The 22,728-nt window shown below is 40.7% G+C and overlaps 3 protein-coding genes and 1 long non-coding RNA gene across 4 annotated transcripts in view; 2 read left to right on the forward strand and 2 right to left on the reverse strand.

The window, feature by feature from the left end:
• LOC120719075 overlaps positions 1-1,938 on the reverse strand; it is a 2,851-nt gene extending 913 nt beyond the window's left edge. Inside the window, exons 1-2 of the long non-coding RNA XR_005692620.1 lie at positions 1,812-1,938; positions 58-161 (exon numbers count right to left, since the gene is read on the reverse strand). This is a non-coding gene — a long non-coding RNA (uncharacterized LOC120719075). The remainder of the gene's footprint in view (positions 1-57; positions 162-1,811) is intronic.
• Positions 1-5,216, forward strand: part of LOC120719074 (acidic mammalian chitinase-like) — an 11,290-nt gene extending 6,074 nt beyond the window's left edge. Inside the window, exons 5-11 of the mRNA XM_040007954.1 lie at positions 52-217; positions 372-496; positions 954-1,077; positions 1,226-1,408; positions 1,515-1,631; positions 1,828-1,960; positions 3,832-5,216. Of these exons, the coding sequence (XP_039863888.1) occupies positions 52-217; positions 372-496; positions 954-1,077; positions 1,226-1,408; positions 1,515-1,631; positions 1,828-1,960; positions 3,832-4,121 (1,138 nt within the window). The 3' untranslated portion in view covers positions 4,122-5,216. The remainder of the gene's footprint in view (positions 1-51; positions 218-371; positions 497-953; positions 1,078-1,225; positions 1,409-1,514; positions 1,632-1,827; positions 1,961-3,831) is intronic.
• LOC120719071 (chitotriosidase-1-like) overlaps positions 1-10,589 on the forward strand; it is a 22,980-nt gene extending 12,391 nt beyond the window's left edge. Inside the window, exons 2-12 of the mRNA XM_040007950.1 lie at positions 5,792-5,832; positions 5,917-5,943; positions 6,030-6,234; positions 6,316-6,372; positions 6,468-6,633; positions 6,701-6,825; positions 6,905-7,028; positions 7,951-8,133; positions 8,257-8,373; positions 8,496-8,628; positions 10,067-10,589. Of these exons, the coding sequence (XP_039863884.1) occupies positions 5,792-5,832; positions 5,917-5,943; positions 6,030-6,234; positions 6,316-6,372; positions 6,468-6,633; positions 6,701-6,825; positions 6,905-7,028; positions 7,951-8,133; positions 8,257-8,373; positions 8,496-8,628; positions 10,067-10,326 (1,438 nt within the window). The 3' untranslated portion in view covers positions 10,327-10,589. The remainder of the gene's footprint in view (positions 1-5,791; positions 5,833-5,916; positions 5,944-6,029; positions 6,235-6,315; positions 6,373-6,467; positions 6,634-6,700; positions 6,826-6,904; positions 7,029-7,950; positions 8,134-8,256; positions 8,374-8,495; positions 8,629-10,066) is intronic.
• A 621-nt stretch (positions 10,590-11,210) lies between these two features.
• LOC120719069 (N-fatty-acyl-amino acid synthase/hydrolase PM20D1.2-like) lies at positions 11,211-22,413 on the reverse strand. The gene is made up of 13 exons (XM_040007949.1): positions 22,139-22,413; positions 21,971-22,057; positions 13,436-13,671; positions 13,263-13,349; positions 13,034-13,167; positions 12,835-12,954; positions 12,619-12,694; positions 12,477-12,538; positions 12,305-12,383; positions 12,134-12,205; positions 11,891-12,056; positions 11,704-11,803; positions 11,211-11,482 (listed from the first exon to the last, which is right to left on the reverse strand). The coding sequence occupies exons 1-13, from the start codon at positions 22,356-22,358 to the stop codon at positions 11,353-11,355; spliced, it is 1,569 nt and encodes a 522-aa protein (XP_039863883.1). The 5' UTR covers positions 22,359-22,413; the 3' UTR covers positions 11,211-11,352.
• Between the last annotated feature and the right edge of the window lie 315 nt (positions 22,414-22,728).

Raw genomic sequence — 22,728 nt, forward strand, 5'->3', positions numbered from 1 at the left:
CAATAAATTCATCATCACCTCAATATATCTACAAACTTTCCATCTCAATAGGTTTACCATCATGGCTTCAACTCCTGCCAGTCGCCAGACATTCATCCAGTCTTGCATCAGATTCTTGAGGCTGCACGGCTTTGATGGACTTGACCTGGACTGGGAGTATCCTGGAGCACGGGGAAGCCCACCAGAGGACAAGAAGAGATACACAGTGCTCTTACAGGTTAGTCTGGAAATCAATGTATACTTGTTAATACTATGCACATTATATTTTAGTATGTTATCGTTCCTTTTATATGTATTTTACATATAAAATATGCTTTCTTATTAAAATGAATGCACAATATCATCCTTGTCTACTGTATTCTTGCGTCTAGGAATTACTTGCTGCCTTTGAAAAAGAAGCTACTGAGACCAAACAACCACGGCTCTTGCTCACAGCTGCAGTGGCCGGTGGGAAGGGGAACATTGACAACGGCTATGAGATTGCCGATGTGTCAAAGTGAGTTTATTTGATAGGAAGTCACTAAAGTTCCAATCCTAAAGATTTCATCCCACTTTTCATTTTGCAGCACTGGAGATTACTTAAATAAATGCAAGTGTTAATTCATACTAAAACACTGACGGTCCCAGATTTACAGGGACAGCAAATATTTGATCAGAAGAGCTACCTGTGGTTTTATTTACTATACACACATTGCTTAATGTGAAAGGCTTAGACAGCAAACCACAGTAATAACATGAAGAAATGATGTAGAGAGATAGTTACATAATGTGAATACACTGAATGATTTTTATTGAATGATACATGCTGATAAAAAGTATTAAAGTTACAGTTTGAATACATGGGCATTTTTAAGGATTTTTACTTTAAATATGTTCAAGTTCTTAACTTATTTTACTTATTATTATTATTGATATTATTTTGTTACATTGTATTTAATGGTGATGTTTTACAGGTTTCTAGACTTTATAAATGTCATGACCTATGACTACCACGGAGCTTGGGACCCATTCACTGGTCATAACAGCCCTCTGTACCGCAGCTCCGTCGATCAGGGTGATAACATATATTACAATGTGGTGAGTGAAACTTTCATCAACATTCATATATATATATATATATATATATATATATATATATATATATATATGTATATATATATATATATATCACTATAAAATATCATTATAATAATATTATATAATATACTATTTTTTTCTCTCAAAGGATTTTTCTATGAAATATTGGAGGGACCAGGGAGCTCCTGTGGAAAAGCTCTTAGTCGGTTTCCCCACATATGGACGCACATTCACCACATCAACAGCTGCTAATGGTCTTGGAGCTGCAGCCACAGGACCAGCGAGCGCTGGGCCTTACACCCGTGAAGCTGGGTTTTGGTCTTACTACGAGGTCAGCTAATACAAAGCAGCTTATGTTCAGATTTATTACACCACAATGTTTTCCATAAATCGCAAACTGTGTGAAGGGTGTTGAAGTATTATTTTCTTCTCTACAGATTTGCACATTCATCCAAACAGGCAGCATAAAGTGGATTGATGAGCAAAAGGTGCCCTATGCCATTAAGGGCAATGAGTGGGTTGGCTTTGATAACAGGCAGAGCTTTGAAATCAAGGTACCAATGCCAATTTATGTTTAAGGTGATAATACAAAACAAATCATAATGTTCTTATTAACTGGCAGCTATATCTTACTGTTCTTAAAGTAGTACAGACATCAGGTAAAGTTTGGTTACATTTGGTTACTTTTGGATTGTGCACTGGTGGAAATGTGGTAGTTTTAAATTGCAACTCACAGTTTATATTTCACAGGCACAGTATGTGAAAGACAACAGATTTGGAGGAGCATTTGTCTGGTCTCTGGATCTCGATGACTTTGCTGGACAGTTCTGTGGACAGGGACATTATCCTCTCATTAGTTATCTGCGCACTCTTTTGAATTCAGGTAAACTGAAAAAAGTATAAACATGGACATGTTAATATTCATCAGTGTCATCATCTCTAGTTAAGAAAAGGTTTTTTTCTCCAAAATTTCCTAAACTTATATATATATATATATTAGGGGTGCAACGATATTCGTATCGATATTGAACCGTTCGATACAGTGCTTTCGGTTCGGTACGCATATGTATCGAACAATACAACATTTGTAATTTATTTTATCAACTTTCCTTCTGACGATGCTGTCTGTGTGGAGCGCTCAGTGAATCTGCGTTCGACTACTCCGCCTAGGCTGCACTGTCGAGCGCAGATCCACTGAGCGCTCCACACAGTCAGCATAGTCAGAAGGAAGAGCGCAGGGCAAGCTAGCGAGACAGAAGTTAAGCTCTCCTTACATGGCAAATTGAACCTCCCCCACCCTCATTCAGATCTGGCGTTTGGAATTATTTTGGTTTTCATGTGACGTATGACCCTGAAGGTAAGCGCGTCATGGACTAAAGTAAAATAGTATGTTGGATGTGCCACGCAATGCTCAATTACATGGGTGGGAGCTAGTGTGTTAGCGCAGTTAGCTCGTTAACGTGTTGGCTGTCTAGCCCCATGCACGGGGCTATCAGGGGTAGCTCGTTAACGGAGTTTTGCCGTGTTGTGGCGTTAAGGTCATTTTAACGAGGTTAACCTGAAAGCACTAGTGGGAACACAACGAATATGACTGCACATTTACGCCGACATCATCCTAGTGCAAAGACAAAAACAACAAGCATGCTACTAACTTTAGCCGAGTCATTTAGACAGCTGTTAGCACATGATTCTCCTTATGCTGCTGAGAATATAGCCCAGAAGAAGCGGATAGTATAGCTTTTATTTTGGAAAGAGACATTTCTCTGTAATAAACTCTCTTTTCCAAAGATGAGTGATTCCTCAATCAGATACAGGGCTCGCAAAATCGCTAGCCCAATGTCCTGGGGCTAGCGATTTTTCCAGTCGGGCTACCAAAATCTATCTCTGCCCTGCCCGTCCGGCTATTGTAGGAAGGAAAAATATATGTCAATGCTTTTGCATTCTTTCAGAAATGTAGCTGGGTAATTATGTCATTGGCATCGGTGAGCCACTGTCAATATGTGACATATTGAAATCGCGTTTGAATTTGCGCTTGTTTTTTTTGCTTTCACTTTGCAATGGCGTGAACTGTGTATAGAGAGCGACAGCACTGATTGGTGAGTGATGATAATTTGCGCACCAATTCCTCTGACATTGTCTTATTAATCGTTAGCTTACTATGCAAACATGACAAGTGAAATCTCCCGCAGCAAGCTTAAACATGTGAGAGGTTGATCGCGCAGAGAATCGCTGAGCTTATGTGAGTGCGTGTGTAAAAGCAGCAGGATATATATTTCAGTTCTGCTGAGCCAAATAAGACAGGTCAGGGTGAAGAAGTGACAGCCAAAGAAAAGCTTACCACAAAACGGAAAAGTTATGACAAATCAGACTATAAGGCAAAAAGAAAGTGCAGCTTTATGGTTTCATGGACAAAATAATTTCTGTGGCTGCGATATGATGAGCTAAATAACCAGGGGTGCACATAAGTGGTCCGCAGGTGCGCATTCGCTGTCAAAATAAAAAAACACGCACAAGGGTTAGGGTTAAATTTAAAAACTGTACTTTTGAGTTAAAATATATATTTATAATTTTAATAAATGACAAATTAAAAAGGCATGAACATTTAATTTTGTATCGAAAAAATATCGAACCGTGACACCAAAGTATCGAACCGAACCGAACCGTGAATTTTGTGTATCGTTGCACCCCTAATACATATATATATATATATATATATATATATATATATATATATATACTTACTGTATTTACTAGATTCTCCACCACCTCCACCGGTAACCACACATCCACCACTCGTCTCTACGATCCCTCCTGGCCCAACAGCTACTACCACTACTACGGCTACTACTACCACTACTGCTACTACTGCCAAAACAACCTCAAGTCCTGTTTCTGGAAGTGGATTCTGCGCTGAAAAGCCAGATGGCCTGTATGTAAATGATGAGGATCCCCACACCTTTTATCAGTGTGTCCATGGACATGTCTACATCCAGACATGTCCAAATTATCTTGTTTACAGTGATGCATGCAAATGCTGTACCTAATTGACACTGAATAAAAGTTGTCTTGATCTAGCAAAAATGTTTTTTATTCTTTTTATTTTTTATGAGAACCACACTGCCTGGACAGTCAATAAAGCCATAAATTCTAAAAACTGTATTAACCATTAAGCAAATGTACCCAGTACTCTGCAATACACATTATGTAATGCAGCTACATATAGGTCCATTTTAAAACTAGGATGGGTTTGCCAAGATTTGCAACTAGCTGCACATTTTCTCTTTAAAGGTTAGAATTAGATGAACAATATAGAATTTTTTTAATTGAAAATTGCACACCCAGTTAATGTACTTGAAACTGGAGCAGGTTTGGTTAAACTTTACATGAAGGTAACTAAAAGATTGTACAACAAATACAAATCTGGCCATGTTTCCTTTTTTTCTGTTTGTCTGGCATTTATCTGGCATTTTCTTTTCCTCGAAACCTGCTGTGGCTGTCCCTGTGCCAGCATTGTAACGGCTGGCTCAAACACAATAAAGGATTCAACACCACGGTGAAAGGTTAAACCATTATTTGAATAGTTGAATTAATAAAGGAGAAGAGTGGCTGCTGCAGCACGGTAGAAAGAAGGAGTGAGTCAGAGCTTTACAAACAAACAGCTGACATAAATTGAGCCAACAAGTAAGCACATGCACTTTCCAGCCATCCGACCAAGCTGAAAATTAGGTTTTGTTTTGAGGAAACACCAAAATAAATTATGTGTCAGTATAATACTCACTGCAATTCCACATCATTGGTACTCAAGCTTTTTCAATGCACAGCTCAATATAATATTTAACAATTGCTAACATTAAAAATGGCTTTGGGTTTTTTTTTGCAAGGTTGAATTTTAGTAAAACAAAGGTTGGTGCAAAAGCATCAGTAAACTTTTGACTGTTGTGGTGCTGCACCACTGTTACCATCGTGGTGCTGCAGTAGAATGAAAACCCTTTCCTTTTGCTAAATATTGTTGCTTGACCCTGTTAGGATATCTAATAAAGCATAGGCAAATTATAGAAATTACATTTTGTGGGTCTTCTGCAATGTTCAGGTCCTGCTTTACTGTCATTTCAGTCTGTCACTGGGAAGCTGCCAGACAACATGATCAGACCATAATATATTCATTATAATATTCAAAATTTGTGCATATAATTTGATTTTACTGTAATGAAATTAAGATGCTAAGTTTCTTTTATAGGTGTATAACTACTAAACTGCTGCTTGGTAGGGGGCTGCTAGGCAACACGATGACGTCATAATATCAGGTAAGATCCTTCAGGGGCCTAAGATGTACCCATGTGACGGTTTTGGTTCCTCAGCTCCTAACGGTGTAGGAGTAGTTCACAGACAAGCAGACAGGCAGGGAACATATGTAAAATAGTAAGACAGCTGTTTTTTGCATATCCGCGTAATTTTAACTTTCAGGTCCAGGTGTTTGCAAGCTATGTGATGAGCAATCTTAGGTTTTCTGCAAACGTTGTGGAGGCTTTCAAAACAATATGTGTTTATGTATGTGTGTGTGTGTGTGAGTGAGTTCATGAATCAGTTACTATTTGACTTATGAAGCAATACCAGAATGTCCTTAAATTTAGGACATTTGGTTTACTTTGAGTTAATGATTATCATAGATTCTGCATATTTTTTTCTTTACTGCACTGTTTCATTACATTACCAGTCTGACCTCAGCTATCATGCGCATCCTAATTGTGATCTCAGGTAAGGGAAATTGAAATACAGATTTTGCAAATGCAAATTTTATATTTAACTATTTGTATGTAACAAAAAAATGCAACTGTTAAGGTCTCTGTCTCGCCTTTGGCAGTCTGGGTGAGTTCATAAATTGTACCAACCCTTTTATATTGGACAGTCATATAATGTTTTAAAGAGATTGAAAAATGTTCTTTCATATTCAGTTTCATCCTCCAGACTTGTGTGTTACTTCACAAACTGGTCCCAATACAGACCTGGCAATGGGAGGTTTATGCCTTCAAATATTGATCCAAACCTTTGTACGCACCTAATCTATGCCTTTTCTGGTATTAATGAGGCAAATGAATTAGTGACCATAGAATGGAATGATGAGGAACTCTATAGATCCTTTAATGGACTCAAACAAAGGTTAGTCTGTTTTCTCCTCATATCACTTACAAAATGTTGAGAAAAAATAATCTTTGCTGCTGTATCTTTACATTCCCACAGGAATCCAAATCTTAAAACCCTGCTGGCAGTTGGAGGCTGGAACTTCGGAACGCAAAAGTGTGTCACTAAGCATAAAACAATAATGAATCATAAATTTTCTCTTTATACAGATCTTTTTAATTGTGCCTTACTTTTGCCAATCGGTTTCATAGGTTCACTACTATGGTGTCAACGCAAGCCAAAAGAAATACATTTATACAATCTTCTATCAAACTACTGAGAAAATTTGGTTTTGATGGACTAGACCTAGACTGGGAATACCCTGCAGCAAGAGGAAGCCCTCTGGAAGACAAGCAGAGATTCACAGTGTTATGCAAGGTCAGATTTGGAGTTACTGATGATTGGCATGAACCACGAAGTTACCTTTCTTTTCTGTGGTTTATAGGAGCTACTACAGGCCTTTGAGGCAGAGGGAACATCAACAGGACGGCGCAGGTTAATGATTTCTGCTGCTGTGTCTGCTGGTAAAGGAACCATTGATGCCGGTTATGAAGTCTCAGAGATGTCAAAGTAAGCTTATTAGTAATATCACATCGCATGCCCTGCAAAACCTGTTTTGCTGACTTTGACCTCTCATGCACTTTATCAGGTATGTCGATTTTATTAATGTGATGACATATGACTTTCATGGTACCTGGGAGAGTGTCACAGGACATAACAGCCCCTTATACAAAGGATCCCAAGATATTGGGGACCACGTTTACTTAAATACTGTGAGTAGATGGGTTCATTTTTCTCCCCTGAAAAAGAGGGATTATGTAATCCATTCCATTTGTTTCTTTGTCTGTTTGTTAGCGGTCTAGCGTTTGCAAAAGCTTGCAAGATATAATTTCAAATTTTATAAAATGATAGATACCAACAAGCTGATCTAAGGTGATTTAATTTTCATGAAAATCAGGTCAATGTGAAAACTAGTAAAAACTTTACATACACAATTTTTTTTTATGGGTCATGTTCAGACTTCACAACAATATACTAGGTCTTGGGGGGCATGTGTACCTGGGTTGGCCAAACATTTGACCTTTATGAAATAAATTCAAGAAACCATATTGATTTATATATCATATAAAAGGGTATGGAGAGAGCTGCACAAGACACTACAACATCACTATGACACTATAATATTTCTCAAAATTACACAATGACTGAAAATATGTTAAAAATGTTAAATATGTTCAAATCTCAAGCATGTAGATTTGCATGTAAAAGACAAAGATTTCAGCTAATTCTGCTCCAATCATATGAATAAAGATGAAAAATACACCATTTTAGTATGTATTAGGAAAAAGCTTTCATTTCGATTAGATCATCTCCAAATTTTGAAGCAATATATTTGTCAAAGGGGAACATAAGCGCTTTCTTTTTCTGAGCTCTTTAGAAAAAATTTTGATATAACATTATATGACTTCACAATGACACAAAAATATTAATATAGTGCAGAAATGACTATGAAAACAATGCAGATATCATTATTGGGGATAACAATACCAGTTACCAGTGAAACATAAAACACCAAACTTTTAGTATAGCCCTTGCCCTTCAGGGACAGTTGTCTGAGTCAATGAGTCAATGAGTCACTGAACCTGATAATACTAGTATTAATGACAATATAACTTACATATATTTACATTTTAGGATTTTGCTATGAGGTACTGGGCAGAAAAGGGAACACCTGTACAAAAGTTAAATATGGGCTTTGCTACATACGGACGCACGTTTCGTCTTTCTACTCAATCCAGTCAAGTTGGAGCCCCTGCCAGCAGCCCTGCTGCTGCTGGCACATTTACAAGGGAGCCCGGCATTTGGTCTTATTATGAGGTAAAAAGAAATCCCCACTCTCATATTAATATGTTCATTTTAAGTCAGTTTCTATGTCTTAGTAGCCGATCAATGTTAATATGTCAAGTTACCACACAGAATACGTTTTTTATCTGTTTTCAGATTTGCACCTTTCTTCAAGGGGCCAGTGTCCACTTGATTGAGGACCAGAAAGTCCCATATGCCAGCAAACAAAACGAGTGGGTTGGATATGACAATAAAGAAAGTTTTATGACTAAGGTAGACATGTGCATCTGGATGTTGCTCAGTTTTTCTTTGCCAGATAACATTAGTACTAAAACAACATATCACATTAAAATGTGCATACTGTTATTAAGTTGTTTCGATTGTTACTGCTTCAGGTCCGTTACCTAAAAAACAACACTTTTGGAGGAGCCTTTGTCTGGGCTCTGGATCTAGATGACTTTAATGGACAGTTCTGTGGACAGGGACAATACCCCCTCATCGGTTCTCTTCGCTCTCTTTTGTTTCCAGGTAATAAAATTCCTACATTAGCATTTTATGTTTGTTTTGAGCTAGCCAGTTTTGGATTTGGGGACTTGGATTTGGGGAAACCTGCAGTCTGCTGAGACTGAAGAAGTCACATGGATGAGTGACGAAACGTTTCTCCCACAAAACGCTACGTCCAGATGAACAGTATCAACTTTTGGACAGCTAGCCAGTTACTTATTAGTATGCATATTTTCCAATTAGTCAATATAAAGGCTGTTAATGCCTTATTTGGGATATCTGTATTCTATCATAGCTTCCTAATGTTTGTTAAATGAAATACGTAAGAAGGCTTCAGCACATCAGTGACAATCCTAACATTATTTGCTCTTTAGCAATAAAAGACTGGTCAATTTGTCATAAAAGCACTTGAGGATGATCTATTTTTATTAAATAAAACACAAAACAAGTGTTCAATGTATCCAAATGAATACTGGTTAAATCTTTGAACTCGGGATTTGAATTTTCACTCACAGCAAATGCTCGAAAGCTACTATTACACTGACACTTATTAACCCAGACAGGATCTATATAATATGAAACAGAGAGACACTGTTGAATAGCTTTCTGGCCTTTTGCAAACCGAAAGCTGGTCAGCTGAAAGAAACAGAAAGTTTAAGGAGGAGATCTGTTCTAAACATTTAAAAAATAAAAATAAAGATAAGGAAAAAACATGTAAAAATATTTTAATACCATTTTAAAATGTCTTAAGTTGTCCATTAAAAAATATTCAAATAAAATGTGTGTATAATTTGATTAAGGTTTATTGAAACACCTGAGAAAAAGGACATATAAATTGCAACAGGGAAGTGTAAAGAGGAAGAACTTGTACGGAGCCCATGTGTGCCAAGTGTCAAATTTCTGGTGACTTACACCTCACTTTAGAACAAGGAGCAAATGGAAGCACATTTTAAGAGACCATCATTTAATAGGAGGTTATCTGAACATTATTAACATTTGCAGTTCATAAGAAACAACTGCAGTTATTAGGGCTATCAAAGAGTATTGACTATAGGCCCCTACACCCATGTACAACACCTTGCTTACTAATTAGCAAGCAGTAATTACAAATGTTTTAGGAAAATTTCGTAATTTAGGAAAATTATTGGCCTAATTGTTAAAAAAAAAAAGGTTTTGCGAAGAATTTTATTGTTGGCATTATTAACAACTTTGACTAATAAAGAGCTACTAACACGCACACTAGCAAATGTTTAATTATTAACTGACTATTAATTTGCGCACCCTAATATAGCAGTGGTTTTATGTAGGACATTTTTTTATATTATATTAACTAAAAGTTAACTTCTTTAATTTAATTTCACTTACTGATAAGTAATAATAATAATTTATGATGATAATAATAAGTATTATTATTATTGTTAGTAGTAGTAGTAGTATAACTTTATAGCTATTGTTTCTACAGATCTTCCTCCACTTCCAACTGCTCACACAAACCTGAATCAGGAGACATCAACAAATAAGGATCACATTTTGCCTCATCCCAGACCATCAATCACTACTACAACCACTGACAACTTCTGTGCTACAAAAATTGGTGGGCTCTATGCCAAACCTGACGCTCCAGGTTCTTTTTACAGCTGTGCCAATGGCATCACGTGGATCCAAAACTGCCCAGCTAATTTAGTCTTTCGAGACAGTTGTAAGTGCTGTGACAGGCCGTAGAGACTCTGGACTATTTGTTCTGAGTTTTGGTTTTCAGCTTGTTTTTATTACCATATGGGTCACTATAATGTCATGTCACATTTGGTCAGTTTTGATCATTTTAAACACAAATGCATGATCTTCATCTGAATTTTTTTCTTTTGAGGTTTGGCTTTCAGAGTCTAATCCTTATGTGAACCAGTCCAGGTTTTGCAACGTATGAAATAAAATATGATTATAATTACATTACATTATTCATCTGAGGATGAAGGTTGGTCAGTTAATAAAGTTGTTCCACTTTACTTTTAAGTGTTGCTGGAGTTCCTACGTTGTTAGTTCCTTGTCCTCTTCATGCACCTTGGAAGTAGGTGAAGTTGCTGCTGAAAATCCTAGGTGACACAAGGCTTGGGTTGACAACACCCGATCAGCCTTTTAATACCTGAGCGGTTATTAAAAACTGTCAAATTGCTCATACTGTTGTGTTAAGAAAGCCTATCAAAAATTGTGAACAGATTCAATCACATTTACAAATCTGGAATCATTTTAATGAGTCAGCCAGTAAAACAGCATTCTTTGAACATGTAGTCCAGTGTTTGATTCAAGTTAAGCATCCCTGTAGGTAGTGCTGTCATTTGTACCATTCATTATGAGCACTCCAAATCAAAAAAACATGTATCTTTATGACTGCACTATCAGTGTCCCACAATAAGACATATATAATAACTGGTTAATTGAATCATATTATACCACCATAGAGTTCAGAAAAAAATAGTACATCAGTCTGCATAGAGCACCAAAACTTAATCTTGAATGCAAAATTCTAGATAGCCAATTCACAGTGATTTTACTGCAGAAAGGTTAGTGCTTTATCTACTCACATATCACTGAAAAGAGTCAGTAGTCCACATAAAAGATAAAAGTACATCCCACTTTGCAATGAGCAAAATTGTAGTTTCTGATTCTATAATGCAAAAGTTATTTAGTGCAATATCAATGCATTTTGTATGCTATTCATGTGTTTATCTTATCACCAATGTTGTCAATTGCTTAGAGTTCATGGACAGAGCTGTGGGGCTCAGGGAGCTTCCTAATGTCACAGTTCTGGATCAAATTGAAGTAAAAAACAATCATCTCCTCGTAGTTCTTAGTGGAAATCCTTTCATTGATGCCATGGAATCTGAGAAACAAAGGAAAAAAAGGATTCATGGTACCTGGAACAAGAAAGTATTTTATATATTCCCCTCTTCTATTCATGCTGCATGATCTGTTTCTAGAGTTGAGAAATAATCACTGCACGTGGAATTCTTCTTACTGTATTTGTTCAATTTTAAATTGAGGTCTGCAGACATTTTTGGTGAAAATATATTTTGACAGTATTAAAAACTGCTGAATTCTCACCTCTCAAAGTCACCTGGCTTAAACCAAGCCGGGGAAAACCGATAAATATTTTTGGTCAGGTCGATGAAGTGTCGACTGTCTGTGTTTCCAATACAGATAGCTGCAAATTTAAATATGATATTAAATTACTTATAATGTCCTGAAAGATGCTTTAAAATGCTTCCATACAAATCTGTATGAACCCTACCTGGAGCAACTGTAACTGTTGGAAACAAGTCCAGCACCGTTTTCTTAATAATTTGGAAGCCAAAGACCTTCTCATCAGCACCGCTGATGGGTAGAGGGTCAAATCCATTAACAAGTTCTACCTTCACTCGCTGGTCGCCCACTGTATCCTTGATGATGTCCAGTACCTAGAAAAGACAGCACACATCTCATATTCATGTCAAAGTGTACATAGTAAGGCATTCATTCTCAAAAAGGACTCTACCTCTTGTACCGACTGCGCTGAGTGAATTCGTAGATTTACATAAGCTTCAGCAAGGGAAGGAATAACATTTATCTGCAGAGGGAGGGAGATATTGAATTTTTACAAAGAAAAGTAACAGGCTTAAAATCTTACTTCTTGTGAATTACATTCAATTTAAAATAATCACTGCACCTTTACTCCTGCATTAAAAAAGGTGACTGCCGTGGTAGTCCTTACAAATGCATTAGATACTGGTTTTCTTTCAAGTATCCTGAAACATAAAAACTGGTCTATTTCACTGGAACCAATCACAAGAAAACATGACATTTGAATTTATATTTAAATGATATTTAGCAGTTATTACCTGCTAAGGAGCGGAGAGAAGAGCCACAAATTCGACATTATGAACTTTAGTGGTAAACTGAACTGAAGGCAAAGAATTAGTAGTTGGTAAAGAATGAGTACATGAGTATACTACTAGTAAAGAAGTATTTAGATTACCCTACCTTGTGGGCCAGATGCTCAAAGGTGTCACCTTCAGGGCCATAACCAAATAACCTCGGCATTGGGTTGTCCTCTAGTCTGAGGAAACAGGATCACAGTTAAATCTTTTATACTAGCTTTTTAAACATGGGGTAGTAAAATTATGGAAGACAGTGAAACATATGAACAGAGAAGCTAAACAGAACTCATTATAGTTTAAAAAACAATGTTCCTCTCACCTTTTGACTGCTGTGGCTAAGATCCCAATGCTAGTTTCCCTGGGAGGCATCGAGGAGTGACCAGGGGCCAAAGACACACTAAGCTTTATAACGGCCTGGCCTTTTTCACTTAACCCAATGCTGCGAATCATAAATCGTACACATACACATAAGATGTGATCAACACAAGTGCACAACACATGTTCAGGCAGGTTCTTACAGAGCAGCAGGTCCTTCAATAGCAGGAATGATTCCATCAAGTATAGTCAGGCACTCATCCATGACAAACAACAGCTGGACACCACGTTGCTTCAGAATACGCACTATGTTCATCGCTCCATTGAGACCACTGATCTTAAAAAAAGAGATTTTGAAGAGCACAGCCATTAAAATGTGATATTTCCAATCCCATTTAAGTTTGTAATGTCATAGTGAAACTGTTAACATACTTCTTCATCATGACCAAGACCGATGTAAAATCCCCTGCGTGGAGCATAGCCCTTTAACAGCAAGTACTCCAGCGCCTGAAGTATTCCCTAGAAGAAATAAATCAGCTGTTTAGCCAAATATACCTCAAGTCTGTTTAAAAGTAAGCTCACACAAAAGTAATATGTTTTCACACCATTAGATTGTTTTTGTCATCTATGGTTCCTCTGCCGTAGATGAAGCCATCGATCTCCTTTGCAGAAAATGGCGGCGCTTCCCAACCATCTGACTCTGAAGCAGGTACTACATCAATGTGGGCCAGCAGCATGTATGGCACCAGTTCAGGCTGTGATCCTTTCACCCAAAACAAGTGGCTGTAGTTTGCCACCAATTCATGATGAACCAAGCTAGAAGAGAAAACTGTAGGGAAGGCTGACAAAAACAAAAAAATTAAAAACAAGCTGAAAGAGCAATTCTTATCTTAAATTCATCCTATCTTTCATGACTTATTTATGATAACTTTTTCATGATTATGACTTATTGATTTGTTGTTTATAGTAAAAATTCAACTACAAAAAGCATCTACTGGTTCCAGCTTCAAGCAAGTGGTGATCTATGGTAAATAAAATCACTATTGCACATTTTAGAAACTGTCGCAAGCTGTCATCTGCTAAAATTGAACTATAGAAAGTTTCATTTCACAAGTGAGATAAAACAACTGATAGAGGAGGCTATGAAAATTGCAGCAAATGCTTTACAAATGCAATCACTGGTTACTTTACTAGGTGCACCTGTTTAGCTAGTCATTAAAACAAATATCTAATCAGCTAATCACATGCAACCGAGTCAGTGCATTCAGGTATCTAGACATGGTCAAGATGGCCTCCTAAAGTTCAAAGTGAGCATTAAAATGGGGGAAATAAATGTGACTTTGAACCCAGAATTGTTTTTGGTTTCCGATGGGTTGGTCTGCGTATTTCAGAAACTTGTGATTTACTAGCATTTTCCCACACAGAAAAAACTGGCAGTTTTCCACTTAAACAAGTGAAGACCAAGCAGCAACATCTGCAATTCTTATAAGAAAGGACTTTTATTTGAAAATATTAGTTTTTCAATTGTTTTGGGGCAGAGTCAGCTCCTTTTCCTTACATGACTTGGCATCAAAATACACTATATTGCCAAAAGTCAAAACTCAACCATCCAAATCATTAAATTCAGGTCTTCCAATCAATTCCATGGCCACAGGTTTTATGCACCTGTGGCTATGGAATCAATCAAGCACCTAGACATGCAGATTTCTTCTACAAACATTTGTGAAAGAATGAGTTGATCTCAAGATCTCAGTGAATTCCAGTGCAAGTTCAGTCGTGAAATGTCCTTGCTACTAAATATTCCACAGTCATGTGAACAGCAGACGCTGAGCCTCCAAAAGTTGATTCTGTTCATCTGGATGTAGCGTTTTCAGTGGGAGAAACGTTTCGTCACTCAGCTGACACTGAAGAAGTCACTTGGATGACTGCAGGTTTCCCCAATCTTATAAACTGTACATTTGCATAATGACTGAAACCAGCCCACTGAAGGAACAATCGGCTGGGAGGTCACCTTCATCATAATTATGCAAATTCTCATGACCATTGATCAACAACCACTGATCAAAGACCACTGATCAATGGCCATGAATACCATTCACAAAGAGTTGGGGAATGGCTTACAGCATTGTAAGATGGTGAAAGGTGTACTCTTAAGCCCCCTCTGCGATTCAGAGATGGTCTTTCCCTTTTCACATAAATGGCCTCCTTGACTCCGCACTCAAACCAGCGTTCCTCCCTGTCTAGGATGTGTACATCCTCATCATTGAAAGAGTGTCCACTGGCCAGTAGGTGTAAATAGACTGCAGAGTCCTGGCCTGAAGAGGTGGCTCTTCTGTGTTGTGCCATCCGCTTCACCAGAGGTTGTTTGGTTTCCCTGATGTATAAATGCTGGCAATACTCCTGGCACTTAACAGCGTACACTATGTTACTCTGTTTGTGTCGGGGGACCCGATCCTTGGGGTGGACCAATTTTTGGCACAGCGTGTTTTGGGGTTTAAAAGCCACAGAGACGTGGTGTTTAGAAAAAATGTGTCTCAACTGTACTCCTTACACGTACGGGATCACTACAGGTTTTCGCTTAGGCAGCGCTTGCCCTTCTCTCCTGGATCAGCTGGTGCTTTCTTTAGGCGCCTTCCCAGCTTTGACAAAAGTCAAGCTGGGATAACCACGGTTACTTCTTGATGTGATGTTGTTCTGCTTCCCTGGCTGCTGAATCTGTGGGGATGGTGTTCGCTCTGTGTTGTAGCGTTCTGATGACACCCAGTTTGTGCTCCAGTGGATGATGAGAGTCAAACATTAAATACTGATCCATATGTGTAGGTTTCCGGTACACATCAGCTTTTAGATGTTCCCCATTACTGATGGAAATCTCACAGTCTAAGAAGACTAACCTGCCACTTTTCATATCCTCCCTGGTGAATTTGATGTGTCGGAATCTTGCTTTGACAGTTGCCAGGAGAATGGTACTTGTCTGACTGACACAAACCAAGAGTAAAGTTTGGTGGAGGGGGTATTATGGTTTGGAGCATTTTCAGGAGTTGGGCTCGGTCCCTTAGTTTAAGTGAAAGGAACACTTGTGCTCCCAACAGGGAGATGGCCCTTTCCTGTTTCAACATAACTGCACACCAGTGCACAAAGCAAGACCCATAAAGTCATGGATGAGCAAGTCCAAGATGGAAGACCTTCTTCCAACCAAATAGAACACCTTTGGGCAGGCCTGGACTGGGAAGAAAAATAAATAAAGTATCAGCCCTATACTTTATTATACACGTCCTGCCAATTGTGAGATACCATTCTGAGATAATCAGCTGGCCAAAGGAGGAAATAGAAGCTACTGACATCAAGACAAGGAAGTTCCTTGCCATGGAGGGTTTCACCCAAAGTTCAGCAACCTCAGGCTAAGCTAAGTGGAAGGAAGGATGCCGCGGACAAATGAGTGTCAGAACAACTATCCAGGATGAAACAACAACAATCCATGAGTACATCAGGAAGAGGTCCACTCTTGCTGCACTTTTCTTGGCTTGTTCTAGCAACAGCTGCCTCTTGTGACTGCAAGGACTTTAGATTGGCTGCTGCTATGGTAAATGGCCTGCATTTGTATAGCGCTTTATTGTTACTTAGTCTTTAGCGTCCCTAAAGACTAAGTAAAGCGTACTGTAAAGCTCTATCAGTGCTGTAAAGCTCTATCAGTGCCCTGGGGTGCACTGACAGAGGTGAGGCTGCCGGACACTGGCGCCCTCTGACCACCACCAGTAGGCAAACATGGGGTTAGTATCTTGCCCAAGGATATCTAGCATGCAGCCTGGGATCAAACCACCGACCTTCTGATTAGTGGCTGACCTGCTCTGCCACCTGAGCTACAGCCACCCCACACTAGTATTACTGTTGACACATTTTGCTGCATCTGTTTTCAAGTTCTTTTTCTTTTTCTCACTTAGCTTTTCAGTCCCACATTTTTATTTCTTTTTGTTTGCCCATCTGTATCAACGCTTCTTCCACATTTAATTATGTTCTACAAGGTGGAATATTGTTGACGGACTGGTTGGACTAAGATAATGTTTGGGTAATTTAGTGTCAGTAATAAGAATGAACCAATTGGCTGTCAGTCCAGCAGCCCTTCAAGATGGCCTGTAGCCTGTCTTATATCGACAAAGCGAAGGGTCTCACTACAGCCACTGTGGAACTCTACAGTAACTGGAAACACATGACCTCAACAGTAACCTGAAACCCATGACTTCCACACTAGGTAGAAACACGTCCAACATATTGCAATACGGGACACAACACAAAAACAAAGGACGTTTCTCAATTCTAAAGTACGTGAGTCCAGACTTCTTAGGCGCACACGGGAGTCCGAACTTCCCAAAAATGCAAGAACGCAGCACAATCATTTTACAATAGACCCTGCGCATGAGAAAATGCTAACTTCCTGTTTTAAGACCGGATGTAGGGTTGTACATTTCCGGTAGCTTTATTTTGCAGTCAATTGCTACTGCGAAGGTGAACTCAAAAATCATGTCCAAAATACGAAAACGGAAAGATTACATTAAGTTACAAAGAGCAGAGGGTGGTAACACTCACCATTGCTGTGTCATAAAAAAAATCAAATGATCAATTTTGATGTTTGAAAAGCGTAGATCGATTGTTTGTTTACATCACTCAACCCAAGCAGAACTATATTACTGCATGCAGAAGACACATTGTCCACATTCAGAAGCACATCTCTCTATAGTGACAGTTCTTATGATTTAAACAGGCAAATGTGCTGGAAGGTGCTCCACCTGGAAACTCTGTTGTCCTGCTGGGAGACTTCAATGCTCACGTGGGTAACGACAGCGAGACCTGGAGGGGCGTGATTGCGAGGAACGGCCTCCCTGATCTGAACCCGAGCGGTGCTTTGTTATTGGACTTCTGTGCTAATCACAGTTTGGCCATAACGAACACCCTGTTCGAACATAAGAGTGTCCATAAGTGCACGTGGCACCAGGACGCTCTAGGCTGTAGGTCGATGATCGATTTTGTAATCGTATCACCAGACCTGCGACCATATGTTCTGGACACTCGGGTAAAGAGAGGGGCTGAGCTGTCAACTGATCACCACCTGGTGGTGAGCTGGATCAGGTGGCGTGGGAGGACGCTGGACAGACCTGGTGCACCTAAACGCGTAGTGAGGGTGTGCTGGGAACGTCTAGCAGAGGCCCCATTCCGCGAGATCTTCAACGCACACCTCCGGCAGAGCTTCAACAGCATTCCGAGGGAGACTGGGGACATTGAGTCCGAATGGACCATGTTCAGTGTCTCCATTGCCGAAGCTGCTGCATTGAGCTGCGGCCGCAAGGTGGTTGGTGCCTGCCGTGGTGGTAATCCCCGAACCAAATGGTGGACACCAGAGGTGAAGGGAGCCACCAGGCTGAAGAAGGAGTCCTATCGGGCTTGGTTAGCCTGTGGGACTCCGGAGGCAGCCGACAGGTATCGACAGGCCAAGCGGAATGCGGCTCAGGAAGTGGCTGAAGCAAAAACTCGGGTGTGGGAGGAGTTCGGAGAGGCCATGGAAAAAGACTTTCGGACTGCCTCGAAGAGATTCTGGCAAACCGTCAGGCGTCTCAGGAGGGGAAAGCGGTGCTCTACCTGCACTGTGTATAGTGCTGGCGGAGCGCTGCTGACGTCGACTGAGAAAATTGTCAGGCGGTGGAAGGAATACTTCGAGGACCTCCTTAATCCCACTGACACGTCTTCCGAGGAGGAAGCAGAGTCTGGGGATGAGGGGAATGACCCGCCAATTTCCGGGGGCGAGGTCACTGAGGCAGTTAAACAACTCCTTGGTGGCAGAGCCCCTGGTGTTGATGAGGTCCGCCCCGAGTTCCTGAAGGCTCTGGACGTTGTAGGGCTGTCCTGGTTGACACGCCTTTGCAATGTTGCGTGGAGATCAGGGGCAGTACCTGTGGGCTGGCAGACCGGGGTGGTGGTCTCAATCTTTAAGAAGGGGGGCCGGAGGGTGTGTTCCAACTACAGGGGGATCACACTCCTCAGCCTCCCTGGGAAAGTCTATGCCAGGGTGCTGGAAAGGAGAGTTCGTCCGCTAGTCGAACCTCGGATACAGGAGGAACAATGCGGTTTTCGTCCTGGTCGCGGAACACTGGACCAGCTCTTTATCCTCTCGAGGATACTTGAGGGTGCATGGGAGTTTGCCCAACCAGTCTACATGTGTTTTGTGGACTTGGAGAAGGCATTCGACCGTGTCCCTCGGGGTGTCCTGTGGGAGGTGTTGCGGGAGTATGGGGTGTCTGGCCCATTGCTACGGGCCATTCGATCCCTATACAACCGTTGCAAGAGCTTGGTTCGCATTGCCGGCAATAAGTCGGACTCGTTCCCGGTGGGTGATGGGCTCCGCCAGGGCTGCCCTTTGTCTCCGGTTCTGTTCATAATTTTTATGGACAGGATTTCTAGGCGCAGCCAAGTGGCAGAGGGCTTTCGCTTTGGTGGCCTCAGAATCTCATCTCTGATTTTTGCGGATGATGTGGTTCTGTTGGCTTCATCGGGTGAGGGCCTCCAGCTCGCACTGGAACGGTTCGCAGCCGAGTGTGAAGCAGCGGGAATGAGGATCAGCACCTCCAAATCTGAGGCCATGGTTCTCAGCCGGAAAAGGGTGGAGTGCCCACTCCGGGTCGGGGATGAGTTCCTGCCCCAAGTGGAGGAGTTCAAGTATCTCGGGGTCTTGTTCGCGAGTGATGGGAGGGGGAGCCGGAGATCGACAGATGGATTGGGGCTGCAGCTGCAGTAATGCAGACGCTGCACCGGTCCGTCGTGGTGAAGAGGGAGCTGAGTGTAAAAGCGAAGCTCTCAATTTACCGGTCGATCTACGTCCCTACCCTAACCTATGGCCACGAGCTGTGGGTAGTGACCGAAAGAACGAGATCGCGGATACAAGCAGCAGAAATGAGCTTCCTCCGAAGGGTGGCTGGCCTCTCCCTTAGAGATAGGGTGAGAAGTTCGGCCATCCGGGAGGGGCTCAGAGTAGAGCAGCTGCTGCTCCACATCGAAAGGAGCCAGCTGAGGTGGTTCGGGCATCTGACAAGGATGCCCCCTGGGCGCCTCCTGGGTGAGGTGTTCCAGGCATGTCCCACCGGGAGGAGGCCCCGGGGCAGACCCAGGACACGCTGGAGAGATTATATCTCTCGGCTGGCCTGGGAACGCCTTGGTATTCCCCCGGATAAGCTGGAGGAGGTGGCTGGGGAGAGGGAGGTCTGGGCCTCTTTGCTTAGGCTGCTGCCCCCGCGACCCGGCCTCGGATAAAGCGGATGAAGATGGATGGATGGATGGATGGATGGATTACAGTGGTCCCTCACTATAACGCGGTTCACCTTTTGGAGCGTCGCTGTTTCACGGATTATTTTAGTGCAATTTTGCATGCTTTTTTTTTTTAAAGCACATTGTGTTCTGCGTCCCGATCGGCTGTAGATCATTGTCGATCTCCTCCGTGCCGTGCCGTGAGGAGATCGACAGTACAGAATCGCTACATCGATCACTAGCAGCGTGACTCTGAAGTGCTGTACTGCATGTTTGTAAGTTTTCTAAACACAACAATGCCGACGAAACGTTTTGCACCATCAAAGGCACCTGCGGTAGCGTCCAGAAGGCAGAGGAAGATGCTAACCATCACACAAAAAGTTAGACTTCTGGACATGCTAAAGGAAGGTAGCAGTTACCGTATTTTTTTAAAAAAATTTACCATACGGCCCACAAGATTATAAGGTGCATTAAACTTAAATTAAGCAATTAAGCTTAAAATTAAATTCATTAGTTCTAAAATCTGTCATTATTATTTATAGAAAAACAAATATACTGTATGTTTATTTCTCAAATAAATGTTTGGGACTGAAAACAGGTTTTGATCTTTGGTTTCATTCTATAATGGACTTTTTCTTTTTCTTTTTTTTTTTTTTACAAAGGTTTGAGCTTTGAGAGTTTAAACAAGAGAGAAAAGTGTGAAACTGTTCATGCCTTTCTGAGAAAAGTGTATAAAGTGTGTAGTGATGGGTTTTACAGCCTTACAACATTTTTAAAAAATTGTAAAAAATAAAGCTGGCTACTTCGCAGATTTCACCTATCGCTGGTTATTTTTAGAACAACACCCGCGATAAACGAGGGAACTCTATATACAAATACTGAGAAATTTCAATCCCTTCTCTCTTTTGCTCTGAGGCGCGAGGGAAAAATATCGACAAGTCGATGAACATCATCTACAGATATATTCAGTAAATGCCCAAGACACCTTGAGAAATGTAAATCGCCGCTTGGCTTGTTTTGGAAAACCCGAAAATAAACAAGATGCGAATATCACACCGGAAACGAAGCGCCCTACAGGAGTTTCCCCACCGGAAGTAGCATATGCTAAGGTGCACATAGTCTATTGGAACAGCAGCATACTTGAAGACATCACCATTCCGGAGTTTGTGCTAAGGCGGTATGCTACAGGTATAACTCTAAAGAATGTAGCATCATAGGCAGTGTAGTCCGTGCTGCAGGGAGAATGGACTGCCATACCGGTTACGTGTCTGTGAGCGAGGGAGGGAGAAAAAGGAAAAGTACGAGCTGTCATCGAGCAAAAACAGGAGCTGGAAGCATGCAAATATAATAATAATCACTGCAGCCAAGAAGAGTGCCTGACCAGCCCAGTTGTAAGTAAGCTATTAAGACTGGACTGTACACCGTGTTCGTGTTTTCCTCCAAAAACAATAAGTTCCGTTGGAGCAGCCTTTCAACGCCTCTCTCTGTCTCTTGCAGGCAAAGTTGACCCAGCCAACAAAGTAAAGCTATTTTTCGGCTACGAGCCCGACACAGAACCCACCGTATTAGCCAGAGGTCCCTTTACTACGGTTCGGAGCCGCGGACCTTCAGTAACAGTAATAAATCACAGCAATAGTACATTCACGTAGTTGTAAACAGCATGATAATATATTAAGTAATCCAAAAGTATTCAGAATACGTTACTCTCATTGAGTAACGTAACGGAATACGTTACAGAATACATTTTGGGGCATGTATTCTGTAATCTCTAATGGAATACATTTTAAAAGTAACCTTCCCAACACTGTATATAAAAGAAAGTTACCTTAAGCACGTTTTACTGGCAGGTTTACCTTTTCGGAGGAATCTGTCAAATTCAAGCAGCGCAGTGGTGTTGCTTTCTGTTTTTGAGAATGACACTGTGGGGATGCGGATTGCCTCTGGACAAATGGAGACAAATTGTTACCAAACAGAAGTGTCTCTACCTCCATCTACATCCACTACAACACAACTCCGAATACCTTTAAAATTTGCTAGGAGCTCCTCTCTCTGATGGTGGTCAATGACGAGCGATTTGTTATTCGTCTTTTCCCAGTGTGCGAGTTGAAGTCCGGCGTTAACGTCCAGTGAAAGAGTCCTGATGGCTGCTATTGTAAATAACAGCAGGACTGTAATAAGCAAGCTGCTAATAATTATCTTTAAAAACTTAAATATTCTTAACTTTGAACCCGACTCAGTCATTGTAACGGTTGTTGTGTTTACAGCAGAACTCGTCGACTGTGACTGCAGGCATTAGAGCCACCTGCTGGCAGACAAGGACAGTCACGCCTACATTATGTAGAGAGCAGTTTTCAGAGCTTATTTTAGTTTTAGTTAACCCTTTAAGACCTACCATAGAACCAAGTCCGCCAGAGCTTATATTATATTTTTACATGCTGTAGTGCCATTTTTGGGAGCATTTCAAGTTGAGATACATCAATACAACCATTATAGCCCAAATTTTAATAATATGTATACATTAAGTTCATAGTAATTACGTAAATTGCAAAAAAGTGCAATAAACTACAAAAAAATTGAAAATCGCTTTTGTTTTTTTAACATATATTTCTAG

The sequence above is a fragment of the Simochromis diagramma genome, unplaced genomic scaffold (genome assembly GCF_900408965.1).
Source record: "Simochromis diagramma unplaced genomic scaffold, fSimDia1.1 OVJJ01000545.1, whole genome shotgun sequence".
In the NCBI taxonomy this organism is placed as follows: domain Eukaryota; kingdom Metazoa; phylum Chordata; class Actinopteri; order Cichliformes; family Cichlidae; genus Simochromis; species Simochromis diagramma.